We start from the raw sequence: 22,007 nt of genomic DNA, 5'->3' as shown, positions 1-22,007 counted from the left end.
CTTACATACTAGAGCCTGTTGGTAAAAATGTGGTTGCAACAAGGCGTATAAGGGGGTAGGGATGAATAGTTTAAAATTATAGCTATAGCAGAAAGATGGAAACATCCAAGATGGCGGTGCCTATTACCCTTTAAAGCATACAAATTATGGGTCAATTTTTTTCCCATCCAGGAAGGTAGGTTTCTCGCTCGTCTAAGTGATCGTTAAACTGTAATTAAAGGTCTATAGAGTTAGGTCGGCGACATTAAAAAAAAAGTGCTCTAAAATTGTGAAAGTGTATAATCTCGCAATTTATTATCTATTATTATTTTTTAATTTATTATTCCGGCCGCGAAGTTGCACGAGCGAGGGCGGGCGGGGATATATTCGGGAGGCCAGTGAAAAGAGCCATGGAAACAAAAAGTAAGGATTAGGGGAAGCGCGGGTGCAGGGGTACGGGAGGTCGCCGGCTCAGTGCAGTGTTGCATTCGACATTTGCATACGCCGGTCGCTTTCCGGAAAGGCGCTGTCACACTGTCAAACCAACTTCCAACACATTCCAGCATGTTGGGTCCAATAAAGTTGGAGGACTATGACGTCACCAAAAAGTCACTAGCGCAGCCATGTTTGTTTGTCAAGTTGGATTTTGAGTTTCCATCAATTATTTACCATATTGGATAGGTTCTAAAATATTTTGGATTTTGGATGCAATCGACCCATCAAAATTGTGCCTTGCGGAAACGGAAATGACATACGTTTCTGTCACAATGAAAGTGAAATCCCTAAAATAATGTTAGAATGAATGTCGTATGCGAAAAAAAAAAATGTACAAAGGAAATTATGTTTCTATAAGTTACAAAAATCTCTGAACATTTATTTCATTATTTAACGAATATTATTTTGAGATAAATTTCTACATGTTAAAAAAAAGGAAAAGTGCCACAATAGCACAGGAAGTTCAAAAACTCAATCCAGCGCCGTGGCGCATTATTTAATTGTAAAATTGAGAATAAAACTGAGAATTTTGAGATAGCTCAGACCAAAAACCAAATTTGATAATGTAACATTTTTAAAAACATATTTGAGGTTATCTGTCCAAAAATTTTTAATGGAGAAAATTGGAAGCCAATTTTTGTCCATTACTATCCTCCGACTCTGTTGTCAAATACAGTTAGAGACAAAAATTTGACAATTTGGTTTGACATGATCTTTAGCTACAGTGACGATCCACATATCTCAGGGCCTGTCCGTGCAGCCTACAGTAGTCTCAGTGCATCCAAGGCCAGCGGGGTGATTTGGGATTGTGTTTGGGGGGGGGGGGGGGGGACATCTCCGGGTTACCATGGTGGACCATTGGGACACGGGTGAGTTTCAAGATTTTTTTCAATGTTTGATTTTGCCCTGATAAAAAAAAACTTTAATCGCAAGTTTATTGTTAATGAATTCACTGGAAAACTTAAAAGTAATGTAATATACACACATCACGTTTTTTTAAAAAACTTTACAGTCTTTAGCTAGGCCAATTGGTTTCTTAACTGTGGGGTTTGATAAGTTGTGCATTAATGAGCTAATATGGAAGGAGGCCGACAAAATTATTTCCTTCTAGTGATTTCTCTCGATGGACCTGAGTGTACCTGGTAGCCTGCTCAGACCAGTCACCGTTATAGGGTGTGCCGCGAATTGCCACCTCGTGGTCCGACTGACTGTCAGGCATCGAACCACTGTCCCGCGTAAATAGCGTGCCTCTCACCACTTGTACTATTAATGATCAGAATACAAGCTATAATGAAAATACCCTCAACAAATATTTATTTTCAAAATGCTTCAAGTTTCTTAGCTGATGTGCAGAAAATGACAAACTGGACTACGATTTGTTTTCCTTGTTCGGGAATAAATTATACTATCACCAGTCTCTAATATCCTGCGCCTATTGTACTTTAAAGATCTCAGTCAAATTGGCACCAAAATTTGTTAATATTAAAAAAAAGGGATGATTATTCAACATTTTCATTTTAACTTTTAAATCGATAAGTTATTGTCTCAAAGAAAACGTTATTTTTTGTTGTATTTTGGTTTTGATTTTCATTTATATAATAAAATTTGATTGATTTTTTAAAAAGACTGTTAATCATACAGAATGTCTGTTACGGTATTTGAGTGATTTTAAATATTTATTTCCTGAAATGTTGGATTCCCTGCAAACGTCAGATAACCCATCAGCGCAGAGTCCTCTGTGAATGCAGTCCCGCAGTCCCGCAGTCCCGCAGTCCCGCAGTCCCGCAGTATGTCTAGAGGCGATGGGTTGTCGCGCCACGCAGCCCACTGTAATAAGGATTTTAAGATGTAAGGTCTTCAGTCTAGGTATCGCACCACGTGTACGCTTGCTCTGAGGCGTGGATCCCGGGTGTCGACCGTGACCTTCAGGTCGCTTTCTGCGCCGCCGGCGCTTACAGTTCGCCCAGAGTTCAGCGTTACACTGTAAACATTTAATTTGTACTTTTACAAGGATAGTCCTTGGAAACTCAGTTACCAACGACGTCACATGTAAAATTGCAAGACAGAACTTTGTACCATTTGCAATTTTACAAATCTTTGCCTTGCAGTTTAAGTGATATCGTTGGCAACTGGGTTTCCAAGGATTTTTTCTTTTAAAAAGTACAAAACATTTTTGAAGTGCACTTTTGGTTTTCATTTCAGTGCTGCGTTTCCTGTTTTCTAGCGGGTCACGCGTAATTTTACGTTTTCACACTTGGTATTCCCGTTCAAACTGTTTTGACGCTCGATAATCCGGAAAATTACGCTAGACCGACTGGTGTGTAAGTGAGACGGAATGATAAGTGCAAACGCTCGCTGTTGTTTCTAGTGCAGTATCCTCTCTAAGCACTAAGCTCTATACTGGCGCTCAGTATTCTCGTCGTGCATAGCACAACTATGAGATTTGAGCGGTAACCGTAACATCATGTGGAAGTGAAATGAAGATGAAGGTGTAATGCAAGTCCCTCGAGTGCTTTCAAGAATCTCTGTCGGGTGTTTCATGCCTAAAAATGATTCTGAAAACACGCGTTTCAGCCATTTTAATTTTCCTGAAAATACTGTTTAAAAACGAAATACGAAAACACTCACACTCATCCACCCTCAGCGTATTCTAAAATGCTTTTCGTCAACAGACCCCAGTCGGATATCTTGGAGCAGTTTTCTAATCGCGTGATTTTCTCTGAAGCTCTGCACGCAGTATGTGTGCCCAGGTAGGCGAGGCTGTTAAAGTCTTTTCACTGTATTTTTTTTATGTCGAGGATCGAACAAGTGGAAACCCCATGCGTGATTGTTTACTTACACAGTTGATTCGCCGTTTTTTATTTTAATGCCGCGTCCGGGTGGAGGTCTTCAATAAAACATGGCGGCCCTCGTTATCTGCGCCGTCGATCGCTGGACGCGGCGATTGTCCTTGGTGGCCACGAAGCGAGGATAAATGCACCGCTAAGGCGGCAACCGTCTCATAAATATTGAAGCGGCACCTGGGCGGACGTCTGTGTAGCCTACCCCTGGTGGCGACGAGGACCTGCCGAGAAGGCTGTTGCGACGTGTGAAGCCGAGTTCACGATTAAAAATGAACCCTAAGCGAGTGTCTACAATACTATTCACACGACCTGCGCTAAATTGGTTCAAAATAAATTTTTGTGCATACATCTATTGGTAGTGTTAGTAAATAAATATTTTAACTGTCTTGAGGATTATTCTTCGACAGTTTACCCGTACTATGTTTCCAAACATGGAAATTAGTTTACATTATGATAAGTTATGTAATATTATTTTAGTGAACATCTCTAACCTTAAAACCTTTGTGAGTAATTTTTTAAAATTTTTATCTCATATTTTTTTCAGACAATTACCGAGATTATTTTTCAAATCGAAACTTACCTAAACAATTGTAATATTTTGGCAATTACTTACCATTGTAACAAATTATAAATAAACTATTTCAAACTTCCGTCTCCCGCCAAAATGCTATCCTACTCTGATCTCATTGGTGGTTGCGCCATGCATTCGGAACATAAATAACATGCAGTATTTTCGAAAACTGCGGTGACAGAGAATGCCAAAACAAGCAATTTCTCCTAAAGAAAGCCATGTCCGGAAACGCAACCCTGCAAATTTAAAGGCAGGAACAGAAGCCCGAAAATTTGAATTTAATATCTTAATTTTTGGCATGTCAAGGCATAAATCAAGTCTCCCAGATCTTCTATCCTTGATGCAACCACATATTTACCAACAGGCTCTAGTCTCTAATCGCCGCGAGGATATAACCTTTGAATATATATACTGTATAGAAGTCGCCAGCCCAGGTTAAAATTTCTAATACGGTTTTGAGGTAGTTGGTTAATTCACCGCTGCAATCGCCACCATCGCTAGGGCATAGACTTGTGGTGGTCCCTAGCGGTCAAGTTTCGAACTCTTCAAACACCCCTTCCCCCTCCCGTTGAACGACGTTGAGCTGCAGTGAATGATGGATGAGGGGTGCGGGGAATGACAGTGGGCGACAGCGCTGCGCTCTAACGTGTAAAAAACAACTAAGACGATACAGGGCGTTACGGCAGCGCACTGCAGCGGTGAAGTTCCCAAGCTGCTCATCATACGCTTTTAAAAAACGTAGAGTAAATCCTATCCACTCGCGACTTCTATACAGTATATATATTCAAAGATATAACTCACTATTTCTCGCGGGCGACTACAACTACCATGATAACCACACCAGTTCTCAAGTGCTGACTTCAACAAGCAGCTAGAGCCAAGTCCTATGCCATGTCAAAAAAAATTAGTACTAAAGCTTTATTGCAAGCGGTATCAAAATATTTGGAATTGCAAGATGCGAGGCCTTGTCCCCCTTAAATTTGCGCTTTACTGTTCGCGTTAGGGTTGCGTTTCCTAAAACAAACAAAATTTGTGAGCGAGACATTCAGTACTCGTCAGTGATGTGTAACGAGTAAATTCAGGTGTTTTCATGTTGCAAATACACTTATAACATGAAACTCGCAGTTCTTTAAAATAATGCAGAGCGTGAAAAATATACGCAAATTCTGTTTTCAACTACACTTCTGGACGCGGATCGCGCGTAGTTGCCGTACTCGCCGCAGAAATTCTCTTCCGGTGCAGTTACGTCGACTATCTAACTAAATATTCCATTTGTAGACAGAAATTTTAAATTTTTTAATGATATAGCTCCTATAAAAGCTAAAACAAAAATTTAATTAAATACTGAACCCCGGCTTTGGACATGATTTTCGACGACGAATTTTATTAACATACCGCCCATCTGGTTAAAATTAACTACACAGATAATAATATAAAGTTTGCCTATGGCTTTGTGAACATTCGTTCCCGCCATCCGCCATAGATAACAGCACTGTCCGTTACACATTTTCGTTTCTTTGACTTACGTCACGTTCACGAATTTACTCCAACCAAATGCCGTATACCGAAAGTTTGGCTCTTGCACATCAAAAACATTTCGTTTTGACATTCCCTGGTACCCATTGTAGTTATGCCTCGCAAGTTCCGAACATGATTTATTGGGTTATAAATCATGGCGGTAGAATCTTTGCTGACGACCCAAGTCTTATGTTATTTTTTTCAATTGTGAATACACCTTGACCAGTGTGTGCTTGGAGAAGGGAAGGTGGTGACCGGAAGATAGAAGAATAAACTCCCCTACCTCTCCCAGTACTGGTTTCCCCTCGGGCATGGCGATCACGTGCTGCGCCGTGGAGACACGCAGAGAGTTTCTCGGAACTGGACACGGGGAAAACCACGTGCGCGCCACGGAGGTAGCCAGTTTGGGAGTAGGCAAGTGTAGCCGTGTTTATTATATGATTATATGAATTCCTTGCTGATGCCACGGAGTTGAGTATTGTCAGGAGACGGCATGCTGTGATGTAGTTGAAGATAATTTCGAACCTCACCATCGCCATATTTTTCTGCTCAAAACATTTTTTTCTTGATACGTCACATGATGGCTAGTAAGTCGTCAAAAAATAAAGACATTTAATCGCAAACAATACACTTCACCCTTTTTTTTTTGGCTTCTAACCAATATGGCGCAACAAATAACTGAAAAAAAAAACATCTTCACACACAGTGTAATTATGCTGGCTGATGGGGTGTTTAACATACCTACTTCACATACTAACATGTTCTTTTCAGTCTTCGGGCATCATTCTTCACACAGCCACGGTTTGGTTTTTAAATTCTTATATTCAGTGAAGGTGTGCATTAAAAATATAGCTTTGTTATTTACAAGGAATAATTTTTACATTGACTACAGTGCCAGAAATTTTTAGTCTCTTCTCGTGTTTGGGTTTGATATTGTGTCCATTTGATTTCAGATTCTTGAGTTAATACCATGGAACTACATACCAATGGAAAAAAGTAGCATAAAAAACCCACACTGTGAAATCAACGCTGAATCAGTTAATGAAATTAAAAAACACGTATCGAATGAAATGAAACACGTGTGGTGGGCGTGTCGCGTCACGCGACAGGAACTTCAGATGCCGCGCACTGGGTGTACGCCAGGTGTTAGTCCCCCGGGAGATGGACGCCAAGGCCGGATCCAGAATTATGGTCAGAGGAGGGCCAAATTTAATTTTCTGATACAATTTGAGTACATTTAGAATTGAAACATGTACGTTTTATTTGTGGTTCGAAAACGTCTATAGCACTGCAGTAAATTAATACGTAAATTTGGTAATATATGATAATGAATTAAGAAAATATGTAGAAATTATTCAACGTTCGGGAGGGGCGGCATGGTGTTATGCCCCCCCCCCCCCTTTTTTAGAACCGTCAGTGACGGATGGGCACTGTCGGCTTGGTGCAGCTATCGTCACGGTGTGACGTCACGGCGATGCACTTTCGTTGGACTTTGTTGCAGCTACGGTTTGTCTTGCTAACAAGAGTGACGTCTTCAACTTTAGTACAGACACCCCGTCCGTAGACTAATACCTACCTACCTGCCTGCCTACCTACCTACCTACCTTTATGGTACGCAGCCTAGGTAGCCGTGTGCCGGGCCCAACATTTTGAATTTGGTATTGTTATATCATATTTACTATTTTTAAATATCTATCCTAACTGTTCACAGGACAAGGTACATATCTGTACCTGGGAGGCGTCTACTTTTGGGCAAAATTCACTTTTAACCATAAACTTTACCATCGTGTGACGTTCTTTCTAGTTGCATACAGCACTAAGATCTACGATATGTCAATAATTCACATATTTTGGGTTAAAGATAGTTGTGAAAATAAGTAGGTACTATTTAAATTCTTTGAAATGCTCTCATGAGAAATATGGTTTATGTGAATAGTCTATTAAGTCTTCGATGAGGTACAGATTATTTTAAATTTTTTTAATGCTGTAAGTGTTTGGCATTTACAAATAGATCTGACCTGTTGAATCGGTGGCACAGTTGGTTGAAACGCTTATTTTGGAGAGAGAAATTCTGGGTTTGGCTCCTGGAGGACAGGGGCCCTATTTTTGAGTTTTGAGTCGCACGTGAGTTGGAAATCGCGTGGTATTATCTCTAGCGGAACGCAGTTTTGGTCTGCTGAAACCATTCGAGTCGGGTCTTATGTGACTAAAGCGTTCTTAATGTTGCTCATCAGCGATGTTTTGACGCACATTTCCAGTCACCATCCTCAGCGAGGCCGTTACCCAACTGTTACCCAGTTAACGCATGCAATTAAAGCCACGAATTTAATCTAATTTATGTATGTGTGTGTATATATATATATATATATATATATATATATATATATATATCGCACTGGTCCCTGCTAAAAAGGTTATGTAAGTTTAATTGTGTCAGTGGTATTAGTGGCACATGCACAAGATTTAAAAAAAAAAAAAAAAAAACGGTGACAGCGAATTTACAAATTTTTGAGAATGAAATTGGTGAAAATATGAATTCATAAAATCTTGACTCAATCGCCGATTTACTCTGGGCTGGGCGTTGTCCGGTCGAGGATAAATATTTGTCCTCTGGGCAATTTAGACGTTAAATTTGAGACTTTTTTTTTCTTTCATGGCGAGTTAATCTGACGTTCCACGTCTTTCTCCGTTGCTGAGCCGTCTCGAAGATCGATCCGAAAACAGTTCGCTTTCCTTTCGTGGAATTGCGTAATATCTTCAGTGTTTGCCGTTTGCGGATTCGCCTCCGGGGGACGTACTAACAAGCTTCCGAGAGAGCCGCGCTCCATAATAAAGCGGAAGACTTCGGAGGGAAGAGTTAAGCCTAAGTTTGTCTTTCAGTTTTCAGTTTTCAGCCGTGGCGACTTCTTCTGAGGCAGAGATGGGAAGTAAAAAAAAGTTCTTAATGATTAAATTATTCCCGCCTGTAAAGACTGAACTGCAGTCTAATACATTTTGTTGGCGAGGCGGGATGACTAGTGCGACGCTCGCTGGTGCTTCTAGAGCGGTATCTCCTCAGAACTGGCGCGCAGTCTTCTCGTCGTGCATAGGCCAACTATCATATTTGAGCGGTAATCATAATATTGTATGGCGGACGAATGAAAGACCTTTGGGTGCTTTCAAGAATCTCTACCGGTGTTTCATGATATATATATATATTTATATATATATATATATTCTGGAAACACGCGTTTTAGCCATTTTTCGCTCTTCTAAAAATACAGTTTAAAGCCTAACTACGGAAAAATAACTACCTATCCGCCCTCAGCATATTCTTAAATGATTTTCGTAATCACACTCTCACTCTGGTAGCGGGAGCAGTTGTTAACTGTGGTGGTTTGTTCCGAAGCTCCGCAGACCGTGTGTGTGTGTATCTTGTCCCGAGCTGCTAGGTTCCACGGTGGTTGGCCTCCTTGCCTTTGTCGATGGTTGGGTTGTGTTGGGGGGGGGGGGGGGGACATGCACAGCACAGACACTAGTATTGCGTCATGAAGCTTATCCGCTCTTTCCCCCTCGGGGCGGTCAGACGGCGGCAGCTTGAACTTGGCTTTCACTCCTCCCCTCCCTCTCCCATACTAACCTCTTGTGTGGGCGCTGCCCGTCCCCAGACAGTGCGGTTGCGCAACTGCCCGACCGTTTGGACCGAGTTCCGCGTTCGTCGCGAGTTACGACTGTCCCTCCCTCCGCCCAGTCGAGGATACCATGGGGAAAAAGGGTGGGTTGGGGAGGGGGGGGGGAGTTGTCGCTTGCGGGGCTGAAGTTTGGATATCAACGCACGCGCTGCACGAATCGCACGAAACGGACTTATTTAAGGTGGTATGCACACTGCATTGGGAGCATCGGAATTTGACATAAGGGTCCCCCCCTCCTTCTCCATGCCAATGCCTTGCCCTCTTGCCGATTCACATGAGCGCTGTCTCATTGGATTCAGAGGCTGGGAGAGGTCGCAACGTGCATGGATGACGATAATATAAAAACAATAATAAAATCTGAACTACTGGACAGAATTCGATGGGGTTGGCGCGCAGGTGCAAAGCTAGCTGGGCTCCATCACATGCCGCAGTAACATGAGACGTGCCGTGCGCACCTGGGTCGCCGCTTCCCCTCCTTCCAGCCCTCAGCTCCCCGCGTGGCGCCGTTAGTTTGACATCCGAAACCTGACAGCTGCAGAGTTACGCGAGCCGCCGACACGTGTTTCGAGAGATTTCTGCCGTCGGGACGGCTCGGAATGACGCGACTGGCCCCGGCCACTCTCGTGAGTTCTGGAATCGCGCCGGGGCCTATATATATGCCCGAGGATGTCAGGGCAGGGAGTCAGTTCGGAGTGTTCAGTCGGGAGTTCTCCCGCGGCGGAGTTTCCGGGCGATAGTGCCGCGGGTGCGGCAGAGTGGCGAAGTCCTTGGACGAAGGTTCCAGGGCAGGGAGTGAGTGAGTTCAGTGGAGTCGAGAGTTTTCCCGCGGCGGAGTTTCTGGGCGATAGAGTCGCGGGCGCGGCGGAATCCCGAGCGAAGTTGCGAGCGAGGAGTCGAGCGGATTTTCGGCGAAGGGGAAGTGCGTTGGCGGCGGCGGAGTGTGGCGACGGAGTCCCGTGGCGGAGACCCACGAGGGGTGCTGCGGCGAGAGTTGCGGGAGAGGTGCGGCCCAGCGAGGTGTGTGGAACTAGTGACTGGGGAATAGACCTTTCTTTAATTGTAATTAATTATTTGCCATTTTAGAAGATTTTTGTAAGCGATATAAGTAGTCGCAATAAATAAAACTGTGTAGTGTAATAAAATTTTTAATTGGGCTATCCTTTACGAACCCGCGGTAAATTGTAACAATATTAAAAAAATGCAAATTTTTTAATAAACTAAGGGCTTGAAACCAAAATTAATTTTAAAAGATAGAAAACATGTTTGGCATAAATTGTTGTAAGAAAATAAAGGCGTCTTTCATTTCCTATGTCTCCCTCTTACATTATTATTTTTTTCACCCATCCATAGTCTTAGAATGAAGTGCGTAACATGTTGGTAAAAAATCTTCCCTTCAATCACCAAGATGCCTTAGCGTGCACGATTACGGAGAAATCTCTGCTATAAAAAAGCGAGGCAGGGGGTTGAAAACTGCTTGGTTAAGGGGGGACGAGGAGAAGGGTGTTTTGCACAATCGTCAAATGGAGGCGAGTGCGCTCAGAGACTTGTAGACGGAAGCCCGAGATGAAGAGGAAGTGATCAGGAAGCGAGTGGGGAAACTGTTCCTCCATCGCGGAGCGGCGGGAGTTTCCGGAGGGCGGATCTGCGGGCTGGATCGTGGGAAGGGCGCGTTGCGATGAGGCAGAAGGAAAAAGAAACACGTTACTCGGGAGAGTGTTTTTCTCACGCGCTTGCAATCTGTTCATCGCCTTGCTCGTTCGTCGCGCCTACAGAGGGGAGATCGGAAAATGGGCTAAGGTGGGGGTCTGCGTGGGAAAAGTCCCAACACCGTATAAAGCCCGAACCTCATTAGTTTGGTTTCCGGAGCTTCTTTGCCAAAGATTCACATTATTGGCAACACGAATAGCGTGGGTCCCAGCTCTCGGACGCTAAATTAAACTGAAATCCTTAAGGGGCCCGCCTACCTGGGCACACATACGGTGTGCAGAGCTTCAGTAAAAACAACGCGATTTCAAAACTACTCAAGATATCCGAGTGGGGCCTATTTACGAATAGCATTTAAGAGTTCGCTGAGGACCGAAAAGTACTTTTAATTTCGGATTAAGTTTTTAAACTGTAATTTTAGAAGCGTTAAAATGCCTGAAACGCGTGTTTTCAGAGTAATTTTTAGGCATAAAACAATCAGTACAGATTCTTGAAAGCACTTAAAGGGCTTGCATAACACCTTTATCTTCATTTCTCCGCCATATAATGTTACGGTCACCGCTCAAATTTCACGATTATCCTGTGACGACGAGACGAATGCGCGTCAGTTCAGAGACTTGCGCTTAGAGGCTATACCGCGTGAGTGTTTATCACAATTTTTTTATATATTTTTTCGACCACGTATTTGCTCGAGCGTGTGGTGACCATCAGATATGTTCTGACTCCTATTCAGCGAGTCATACTAGCGACAGGTCGTCTGCGCTGAACTATTGGTGCAGACATAAATAAAACAGAGAATATAGTATTCCTTGCGTATTATAAGAGTAGATAAGTTGTGTTAATCTATTGACTGTTTAGGGTAGTTAAAACTTACCATCAAGATAGGAGAAACATACACCTACACATTTCGGAATTGTGTAAATTTTGCTAATATTGTATATCTCAGTGCACCGTATTTTATTTTGTTGTAAATTGAACAGAAATATTCATGTACAATTACAGATAGTTGTACAAATATATATTAACATTAAAACAACTGTATCACTACACAAATAGTGTTCGTAGTAACACTGGGTTCGGATTCTTACCCGAGCATTTATTCTGTATGTTGTCCCGGTACCTCCAATTGAACGAACGTTACTTGTAAACAGTTCTATGAATAGCTTTGCAGTATTAACTGAGCACATTAATATGCATAATAAAACAAAATTCTAATCATAGAAAATTCCATCATCTTTTCCATGGTTAAAAAAAAATTAACCTTGAATGAAACATCAATTAAAAAATTAAAGTATGTTCCATTCTTCGTAATAAATGCTCAGTATTAAGTCGAAAAACGATTTGAAATATAAAAAAAAACTAGGCATGTGTTGCATAAAGTTACAATATCTTTCTTGTAGTATTACAAACTATTTCTTGGCAACTGATTTCCAAAGGAACCTTTTGTTTAAGTACACAGAATGTGTTTCTGTTTGAATTTAATTGTTATGTAGGCCATTAACTCTAATTTTGTCTTTTTTTTTTAGGGTTTTTGGCAGCTAGGGGCCCAGACCTCCTTACTGGTGAGTGTTCAAGTTTGGTGTGTACTGTAAGGAGGTGTTATTTTACACTAAATGTATGTGGCAGCAAATTTTCCACCGATGTGTTAGTGTAATTGTACACCTACAGGTGTTGATGTTTTTTACTCTTCTTCTCAAGTAAAAAATTATCAAAAATTTGAAAGTACAAGTTTAACTCTTTGGTAAATATGCCACATTTGGTGTATTGGTAATCCCAGGTGTAAAATTTTACATGTGCAGGCTTGTATTAATTTATAACTGCTGTTTAGTTTTACTGCATCATTTAGTAAATTTAAAAACATTAATAATCTAAATTTGTACTATTTAAAAATATATAATTTTGTAGCTTGTAGCTGTAAATATGATTATTAATTTTATTGCATTTTAATGATGAAGTAAGCACTAAATATGTAAGTGAATTAGCTATGCACTAAACCCACTGTTGTTTTATATTCTAGCGACTTAACATCTGGTACAGTATGAACCTATCAGGAAGTGTTGAAAGTATGTCTTATTGGTCGGCGGAAGAATAACTCGTGTCGTGCTGCGCGCTTTGATACTTTCTGTGCGCACATAGTTCCTCTTCTTTGACCGGTTGATATCAAGTAGTGGCTGGCGTGTTTTTTTTATATAGATTTCAAAGAAATACTACTTATTGTAGCCATTACCGTGGTGCGACTTCCGGAAAATTTTTATATAGTTTTCCTTTCATGGTACATAAACCCCAAAGCCATATACAACTCAAGAAGTTTATTTATTTATTTATATATAAATATTATATATATATAACATTTATTTACAGTCCGCTCAACATTTATTAAAAGTGTCTGATTACGAATAGCATATCTAAGAGCCATTGAACTTGTCCACACAAGTTTAGTTTCATGAATTATTCTATAACTTGTAGTTTTTGGACGTTGGGAAAGGGTAAAATGGGTTGTTTATAGGTATGGAAAATGGTCCACACAGTATTGTAAGTGGTGTAGGAACAACAAGCCAGTGCCTGGCGCGCAGAGGCTGTGAGGCGCGTGACGCGCCCATGCTATAGCTCGTGCCACCTGAAGGGGCGGGGTGTCAGCGCGCACGGAGTGACGGTACAGGCTGAGGCCTGTGTGCTGTAGTGGCAGTGTGTACCGTTGTCGCACGGGCCACAGGCAGCCCCGCGATACTTCTCCGTTAGTTCAACACCTACTCCGCGACTGCTCCCTTCCGTGTTCCGCATGCCTCCATCGTTTAGACTTCGCCAACAGATGGCGGATGACGGGAGAGATGTGATGTGAAGTGCAACTGTTTCTCGGACCAACATTTTTTTTATTTTTTTTATTTTTTTTATATAACGCTTCTCAGCTCTAAAAAGCAAGACGTTGACAGATAATCCGATTCCCCCCCCCCCCTCCTTTTATAGATCACGGAAGCCCCGCTGATAGTATCCTAAATTATTTGCTGAAAACATTTTGTGATTTAACACATGTTTTCAAATAAACTCATAATACCTTAATTTTCTATATAAAGCCTTATTTCTACTGAACAGGTCATTCTTTAATGGTTTTTATGTCGGTTCTCTCATGTACTGGAAGCATGAAATCGTGAGTTTTACAGTTTCATGGATTCACCGCCCTTACGTAGCCTCCGTCTTGAAAAACTTAATTTTTAGTGTATCATTGATAAATCATTAAAAGTTAGGTTTTAAAAAAAAATCAACACAAAGTCTTCATACGAAAGGTTAATCCAAAACTGTTTACCACACAATTCCATGCTTTCAGTCAGTACTTGCTAGGACTACCATAAAAATGTGCTTTTAAGTTCATAATAAAACGTTAAAAAAAACTTTCATAAATAATTGATATGGCAATATTACGAATTTATTTGAAATAAATTGCAAAAATACGAAAAATGAGAAGAAAAATAATTTAGTACATTTTGAAATTTTTTTTGTGAATGTAAAATAAATATTCACGTGAAATTATAGATTTTTGTAAATATGTTTATGTTACATGAAAACAATAATATCAGTACAAAAATGTTTTCGCAGTAATACTGGGTTCGAATTCTTACCCGCGCACTTATGATTTTTCATTGTCCAAGTACCTACAATATAGTAAGTTATTTGTAAACCGTTCCCTGTATGGCATTCCAGTATTAACTGCGCACATTATTAAGCATTATAAAACAAGATAAAATAAATTATTAAATATGATATTATCTTTTCCATGGTTTAAAAAATTATTCTTTAATAAAACATCAATTAAAATATAAAATTATGCGCCAATTATTGTTAGAAATACTCAGTAGTGTCTCGAAAAACGTATTTCATGTATGCAAAAATAACCATAGCCATATGCTGTACAAGGTTACGATATCTTTCGTGTAGTATTACAAACTATTTCTTGGCAACTGGTTTACAACTGGTTTTGTAGATGAACAACTTTCTTTTTTTTTCTGTGCATGCCTCTTTCAGCTGTAATGGATGACCTCGTCTTCCGACGGACATGGAAAGGGGGTTTGAAACTTGTGCAATCGCTGGCGGGTATATCCTTCAAATGTTGACGTGGAAATTACTCGGGCAATTCGACGGGAGGTTTCCCCTCGCGTCTGCTCCGTCGATTTCACGCCCGCCCGACCTCGTGGAGAGACCCGGCCGCGCTAATTGACACGGAGACGCGCTGTCGCCGCCTCGTACATCCCTTAGGGCCCTGGCACACGAGCGTCTCGGTCGCGCTACTGAGACGCGCGACTGCAGTCGAGCGTCCAAGCGACCGAGTAGAGCGACTCAGCCGCGCGACCGAGACGCTCGTGTGCCAGGTTCACGCGACACACTCTTCACTGTGAATATGGACACCGACGAAGAAACAGTTCTTGGCATTGTCCTAAGGCGTCGTTGCCGTCGGCGCCGGCGTCGTCGCAGGCAACGTGTACTATGGATGCACCCAATAACTGCAGACCGCTTAGCAAGGGGCCAGTTTTATACGATTATGAGTGAGCTAAAAGAAGACAATTCGAAATATTTTAACTATTTCAGAATGTCTCGGAGTACTTTCTCGGATCTTCTGGATGTACTGAAAATTCACATTGAAAAAGTTGACACAAGTATGAGAAGAAGTATCCCTGCTGAAGAGAGACTTGCAATTACATTAAGGTGGGTACACTTGTATAAGCAGACAAATAGTTCATTTCATAGTTGTACAAGGAACACAGGAGTGAAATGTGTTTGGCTACGGCTGAAATTATAATTTAATTAGACAGTTACATGTATTTTAAGGGTATAGTTGAAGCATTTATTATCATATTATTAAAAAAAAACATTTTCTGAACATACCCCAAATAAGTAACATTTATTATTACGTGACACGATATTGTCTCAAAGATCCAACACATAAATGTTTATCGTTTTGCACACGAAAATAAATTCTTTCATAAATTTAGAAGAAAATTGTTAGATAACATATTTATTTGTTATTCACTGAAACTGCTCTTTCCATGAAGGTCACATGTCTTATAATTTATTAGGTATCAGTTAAAATAGTCTTCACAAATACTTGACGTATCAGACTGGAGAGATACTGATGAGGAAGCTGCTGGTGACATTGGTGATAAGGCGTGGCATTGCAGCGGCTGCTGGGGTTGACTCATTAACTGCGATGTTTCTTAAGTTGAATGAGACCCGTAGTTGTAAGACTGACTGATGGTGGGTGTAAATTGTTGGTTGCGTACTCCAGAGGTACTTGTATTACTACTAGGGTATGGAAGCGAAACAAATGATGGGCCTGTGATCACTGATGGAGAAGAATGAGGGTAGACAGAAGTCTGAGAAGGACATCGATGACCAGAAATTGACACCTGATTGTACCTTCTTAAGGTGTTTAAAAAGTCGCTTTGAACTTCAAGTTTCATATCGTCTGGCAGACGTTTGAAGTACGGCAAAAGACTCAACAAGAAATGCCTGTCACTGTCTTCTTCTTCTCTACCTGCATGTCGTTTTTCCATATTTCTTCTAAGCGACTGAAGTAGCTCAAGTTCTTCTGTTTCTGGTGACGGTTTTTTTCTTTTAGGAGAAGTAGGTGCCGTAGATGTAGCTGCTGCGGGTGTGGCTTGCGTGTGCAAGTCTGGAGATTCTTCTGTTGTAGGTTTGGTGTCGCATACTGGCAATAGGAAAGTTAACTGCTGGAAATATATATATTGTTTCCTGCCATCTGCTGCAGAACCTGATTTACAATTCCTCTGTTTAGCCAGTTCTCTTCTGAAACAGTCACGTAGATTCTTCCATTTCCGTTGCAGATCTGCAGCTGAAAAAAAAAAAAAAACAATAATGTAAGGTGCATATTTTTAGTGTGTGTGTTTTTTTTTTTTTTTTTTGCAGGTACCTTGCTACAGGATGTTCGTTCACAGAATTGCATTACACATTCCGTTGTGGAATTTCCACATGTCGCAAGATTGTTATTGAAGTGTGTGAAACAATATGGCGGCTTTTACATGAAGCATGTTTCCCGCAGTTAATGCAAGAGGACTGGCTGAAGATTGCTGACGGTTTTGGAACACGTGCAAATTTCCCAAACTGTTTAGGAGCAATAGATGGCAAGCATGTAAGGCTTATTCAACCTGCTAAAAGTGGGTCAACCTATTTTTCCTACAAGAAATATTTTTCCATGGTGTTGTTAGCATTATGCGACTCTAATTATAGGTTTTTATTTGTTGATGTTGGTTCTTATGGAAAATCATCAGACTCAGCAATATATAAAAACAGTGAGCTGTTTCAGAAGATGAAGGATAATACGTTGAACATCCCAAGTGATAGGCCAATAGTTGAAAATGGAGAGCCACTTCCCTTTACCTTCGTAGGTGACGAAGCATTTGCTCTTTCAACTCACATGCAGAGGCCTTATGGTGGGAAAAATCTTACTCAAAAAAAGAAAATATTTAACTACAGGCTGTCACGAGCCAGACGTTACATCGAATGCACTTTCGGCATACTTACAAATAAGTGGCGTATCTTTCACAGGCCATTGGACGTGAAAATTGAAAACGCAGAAACTATAGTGAAAGCATGTTGTATTTTACACAATTTTGTTAGAGAAAGGGATGGTGTTGAATTTGACAGCACTCTGAACGTCGTGGGACTAGATGAAGGGGAGCCGCTTACACGACCAGGAAATACACGATCAGCTTTAACAATCCGAGAAAAGTTTTCCGATTACTTTTCTAGTGAACAAGGGTCAGTGCCATGGCAATATTTTTTGCTTTGAAGAGTGAACAATACTAGTGAAATTTAACTTTTATAGAGGTGTCACATTCAACAACGTAATAGTTATAACCGTATAACCGTTACATTGGACAGTAGCCATGGTGAATTTTGTGGCATAAACAAAATATAGAGAAAACAAAATTTCCGTATGCGAAAATGTGTTCACTTTGGAATTATGTTAGTTGTTACGCTACTTTTAATTATATTGTTACGTGCAAGCCCAGTCGCAGTGGGGACGGAGCGATGCTCTTCTCGGAAACAGATTAGCGCCGCGCGTGCCTTATCTTTATCTTGATGACACGCGGCCTGCCTGCCCCCCCTTCACCCTCGCCCTGCCTGCGCTAATGACCTGGCTGCACCTGGTCGGTCAATGGAACGGTTCTTGAATGTTCTCCGACATCGTCGCCGGCCCCAGCACGTAATCCTGGACGTCCCTAGTTGCGCAATGTCAAAGAGCATCTCGAAGGTTCTAAATGTAAGGCCGACCTCTATATCAGCAGGGGGCGGTTGCATCAGAGCAGATAATTGTGTGGCGCGTCTGGCGCAGTGTGGAGAGGCGAAGACCTGTGCGACGAGGCGGCGAAGACCGGGCGACTTCTGGGAAGAGAGTGTATAACATCGGCGAAGCCAGCAAGTGCCCTGTGTGACATCGGCGGACACTTTACGGCGATCTGTGGCTGCGGTAAGACTGTGACGGACTGAGAGAGACTTTCTTTATTTCGAGCCTATATCAAGCCAGGATAACTTGTAAATAAAACTGTAAATAGTAGCACCAATAAAAATAGTGATAATTAATTAAAAAAAGGGGCTATCCTTTCGAACCCTATCGTTCCCACGTTCGTAACAATATTATATCGTATTTTACTTGTATTTCTATGTTTATCGTAAACATTAGACATAAGCGTAAGTTACAATGAATTCCGCGTAGAAGCAAAATACTGCAATGTAATTTGAAAACAAACCCTTCCATTAATAGCTAATTTATTTACATTGGCAATGACTCACATGCACGCACAGTGGTTTTGTATTTTATGAGGGAAGAATAACACGAACTGTTAAAATTTCACACCTGTTTGTTGTTAAGAGATATATTAACTATACCATATTTCACATGTGTTGTAATTATTGCCAATATCAGGTGGTTCGTGGTAATATGAATACTTAAACGGACGTTTGAAGAGAACACCCGATACGAAAATGCAGCGGGCACATCCAAACAGTTTCGACAATAATGTAAATATTTTGAACAGTAATCTTCACGATTGTAAATCATTTAAAAACGTAGTAACGTTTCTATAAAGGAATAATGAAAAAAAATATTATATTCGTTTTATAAGTTTTATAAAATTATTGCAATACTCTGTCTAGTAAATAGGCTTCACGTAGAACAATTATGTTTATAATACATTTGAAACAAATAAAGTGAATGCAGGGCTGCACGAAATATTCAGATCACCACTAACCACTTATATTTATAAATTACACTTACCTGCTTTATTTTTATGGACGCTATCCATGGCTTTGAAGTTCTCAACGAACATATCGCACACCTCTTCCCATGCCTTTCCCTTTTTGCATTTGTTAGCATACTCATCACATCTGGAATCCCAAATAGCTGGCCTTGATTCTATTTCGATTATAAAACGGTCACAATCGAACGCCATCTTCCTCGCCAGCACATACAACCAGATACTGACCGACAGTCGCTCGGACGCGCGGCTAAAAGTCGCCCGTGTGCAAGGCTCCCGCACGACTGGTCGCCGCGATCTGTCGCGGGGATTCGCGTCTGCTGGCGACAGACGCGCGATGGAGACGCGCTCAGTCGCCCGTGTGCCAGGTTCTCACCCACGCCCATGCTATCTTATGGCAAGCGATTTCCCGGCGACCGAGTCGCGCGTCTCAGTCGCGCGACTCGGTCGCTCGTGTGTCAGGGCCTGTGATCACTGATGGAGAAGAATGAGGGTAGACAGAAGTCTGAGAAGGACATCGATGACCAGAAATTGACACCTGATTGTACCTTCTTAAGGTGTTTAAAAAGTCGCTTTGAACTTCAAGTTTCATATCGTCTGGCAGACGTTTGAAGTACGGCAAAAGACTCAACAAGAAATGCCTGTCACTGTCTTCTTCTTCTCTACCTGCATGTCGTTTTTCCATATTTCTTCTAAGCGACTGAAGTAGCTCAAGTTCTTCTGTTTCTGGTGACGGTTTTTTTCTTTTAAGAGAAGTAGGTGCCGTAGATGTAGCTGCTGCGGGTGTGGCTTGCGTGTGCAAGTCTGGAGATTCTTCTGTTGTAGGTTTGGTGTCGCATACTGGCAATAGGAAAGTTAACTGCTGGAAATATATATATTGTTTCCTGCCATCTGCTGCAGAACCTGATTTACAATTCCTCTGTTTAGCCAGTTCTCTTCTGAAACAGTCACGTAGATTCTTCCATTTCCGACTGAGACGCGCGACTCGGTCGCCGGGAAATCGCTTGCCATAAGATAGCATGGGCGTGGGTGAGAACCTGGCACACGGGCGACTGAGCGCGTCTCCATCGCGCGTCTGTCGCCAGCAGACGCGAATCCCCGCGACAGATCGCGGCGACCAGTCGTGCGGGAGCCTTGCACACGGGCGACTTTTAGCCGCGCGTCCGAGCGACTGTCGGTCAGTATCTGGTTGTATGTGCTGGCGAGGAAGATGGCGTTCGATTGTGACCGTTTTATAATCGAAATAGAATCAAGGCCAGCTATTTGGGATTCCAGATGTGATGAGTATGCTAACAAATGCAAAAAGGGAAAGGCATGGGAAGAGGTGTGCGATATGTTCGTTGAGAACTTCAAAGCCATGGATAGCGTCCATAAAAATAAAGCAGGTAAGTGTAATTTATAAATATAAGTGGTTAGTGGTGATCTGAATATTTCGTGCAGCCCTGCATTCACTTTATTTGTTTCAAATGTATTATAAACATAATTGTTCTACGTGAAGCCTATTTACTAGACAGAGTATTGCAATAATTTTATAAAACTTATAAAACGAATATAATATTTTTTTTCATTATTCCTTTATAGAAACGTTACTACGTTTTTAAATGATTTACAATCGTGAAGATTACTGTTCAAAATATTTACATTATTGTCGAAACTGTTTGGATGTGCCCGCTGCATTTTCGTATCGGGTGTTCTCTTCAAACGTCCGTTTAAGTATTCATATTACCACGAACCACCTGATATTGGCAATAATTACAACACATGTGAAATATGGTATAGTTAATATATCTCTTAACAACAAACAGGTGTGAAATTTTAACAGTTCGTGTTATTCTTCCCTCATAAAATACAAAACCACTGTGCGTGCATGTGAGTCATTGCCAATGTAAATAAATTAGCTATTAATGGAAGGGTTTGTTTTCAAATTACATTGCAGTATTTTGCTTCTACGCGGAATTCATTGTAACTTACGCTTATGTCTAATGTTTACGATAAACATAGAAATACAAGTAAAATACGATATAATATTGTTACGAACGTGGGAACGATAGGGTTCGAAAGGATAGCCCCTTTTTTTAATTAATTATCACTATTTTTATTGGTGCTACTATTTACAGTTTTATTTACAAGTTATCCTGGCTTGATATAGGCTCGAAATAAAGAAAGTCTCTCTCAGTCCGTCACAGTCTTACCGCAGCCACAGATCGCCGTAAAGTGTCCGCCGATGTCACACAGGGCACTTGCTGGCTTCGCCGATGTTATACACTCTCTTCCCAGAAGTCGCCCGGTCTTCGCCGCCTCGTCGCACAGGTCTTCGCCTCTCCACACTGCGCCAGACGCGCCACACAATTATCTGCTCTGATGCAACCGCCCCCTGCTGATATAGAGGTCGGCCTTACATTTAGAACCTTCGAGATGCTCTTTGACATTGCGCAACTAGGGACGTCCAGGATTACGTGCTGGGGCCGGCGACGATGTCGGAGAACATTCAAGAACCGTTCCATTGACCGACCAGGTGCAGCCAGGTCATTAGCGCAGGCAGGGCGAGGGTGAAGGGGGGGCAGGCAGGCCGCGTGTCATCAAGATAAAGATAAGGCACGCGCGGCGCTAATCTGTTTCCGAGAAGAGCATCGCTCCGTCCCCACTGCGACTGGGCTTGCACGTAACAATATAATTAAAAGTAGCGTAACAACTAACATAATTCCAAAGTGAACACATTTTCGCATACGGAAATTTTGTTTTCTCTATATTTTGTTTATGCCACAAAATTCACCATGGCTACTGTCCAATGTAACGGTTATACGGTTATAACTATTACGTTGTTGAATGTGACACCTCTATAAAAGTTAAATTTCACTAGTATTGTTCACTCTTCAAAGCAAAAAATATTGCCATGGCACTGACCCTTGTTCACTAGAAAAGTAATCGGAAAACTTTTCTCGGATTGTTAAAGCTGATC

General features: G+C 41.5%; 1 protein-coding gene across 3 annotated transcripts in view; it reads left to right on the top strand.

Moving 5' to 3' along the window:
* The window catches only part of LOC134540863 (alpha-1,3-mannosyl-glycoprotein 4-beta-N-acetylglucosaminyltransferase B), a 577,977-nt gene that overhangs the window by 184,215 nt on the left and 371,755 nt on the right, over positions 1-22,007 (top strand). For 2 of the 3 annotated variants that reach the window (XM_063383880.1, XM_063383889.1), the window contains one exon: positions 12,308-12,343. The exons of the other annotated variant lie outside the window; for it this stretch is intronic. In XM_063383880.1, the coding sequence (XP_063239950.1) occupies positions 12,308-12,343 (36 nt within the window). The remainder of the gene's footprint in view (positions 1-12,307; positions 12,344-22,007) is intronic. 3 annotated transcript variants of the gene reach the window in all.

This window comes from Bacillus rossius, chromosome 1 (assembly GCF_032445375.1).
Source record: "Bacillus rossius redtenbacheri isolate Brsri chromosome 1, Brsri_v3, whole genome shotgun sequence".
Classification (NCBI taxonomy): Eukaryota; Metazoa; Arthropoda; class Insecta; order Phasmatodea; family Bacillidae; genus Bacillus; species Bacillus rossius.
The sequence above is the reverse complement of the archived record's forward strand: the minus strand, read 5'-3'. Positions and strand labels throughout refer to the sequence as shown.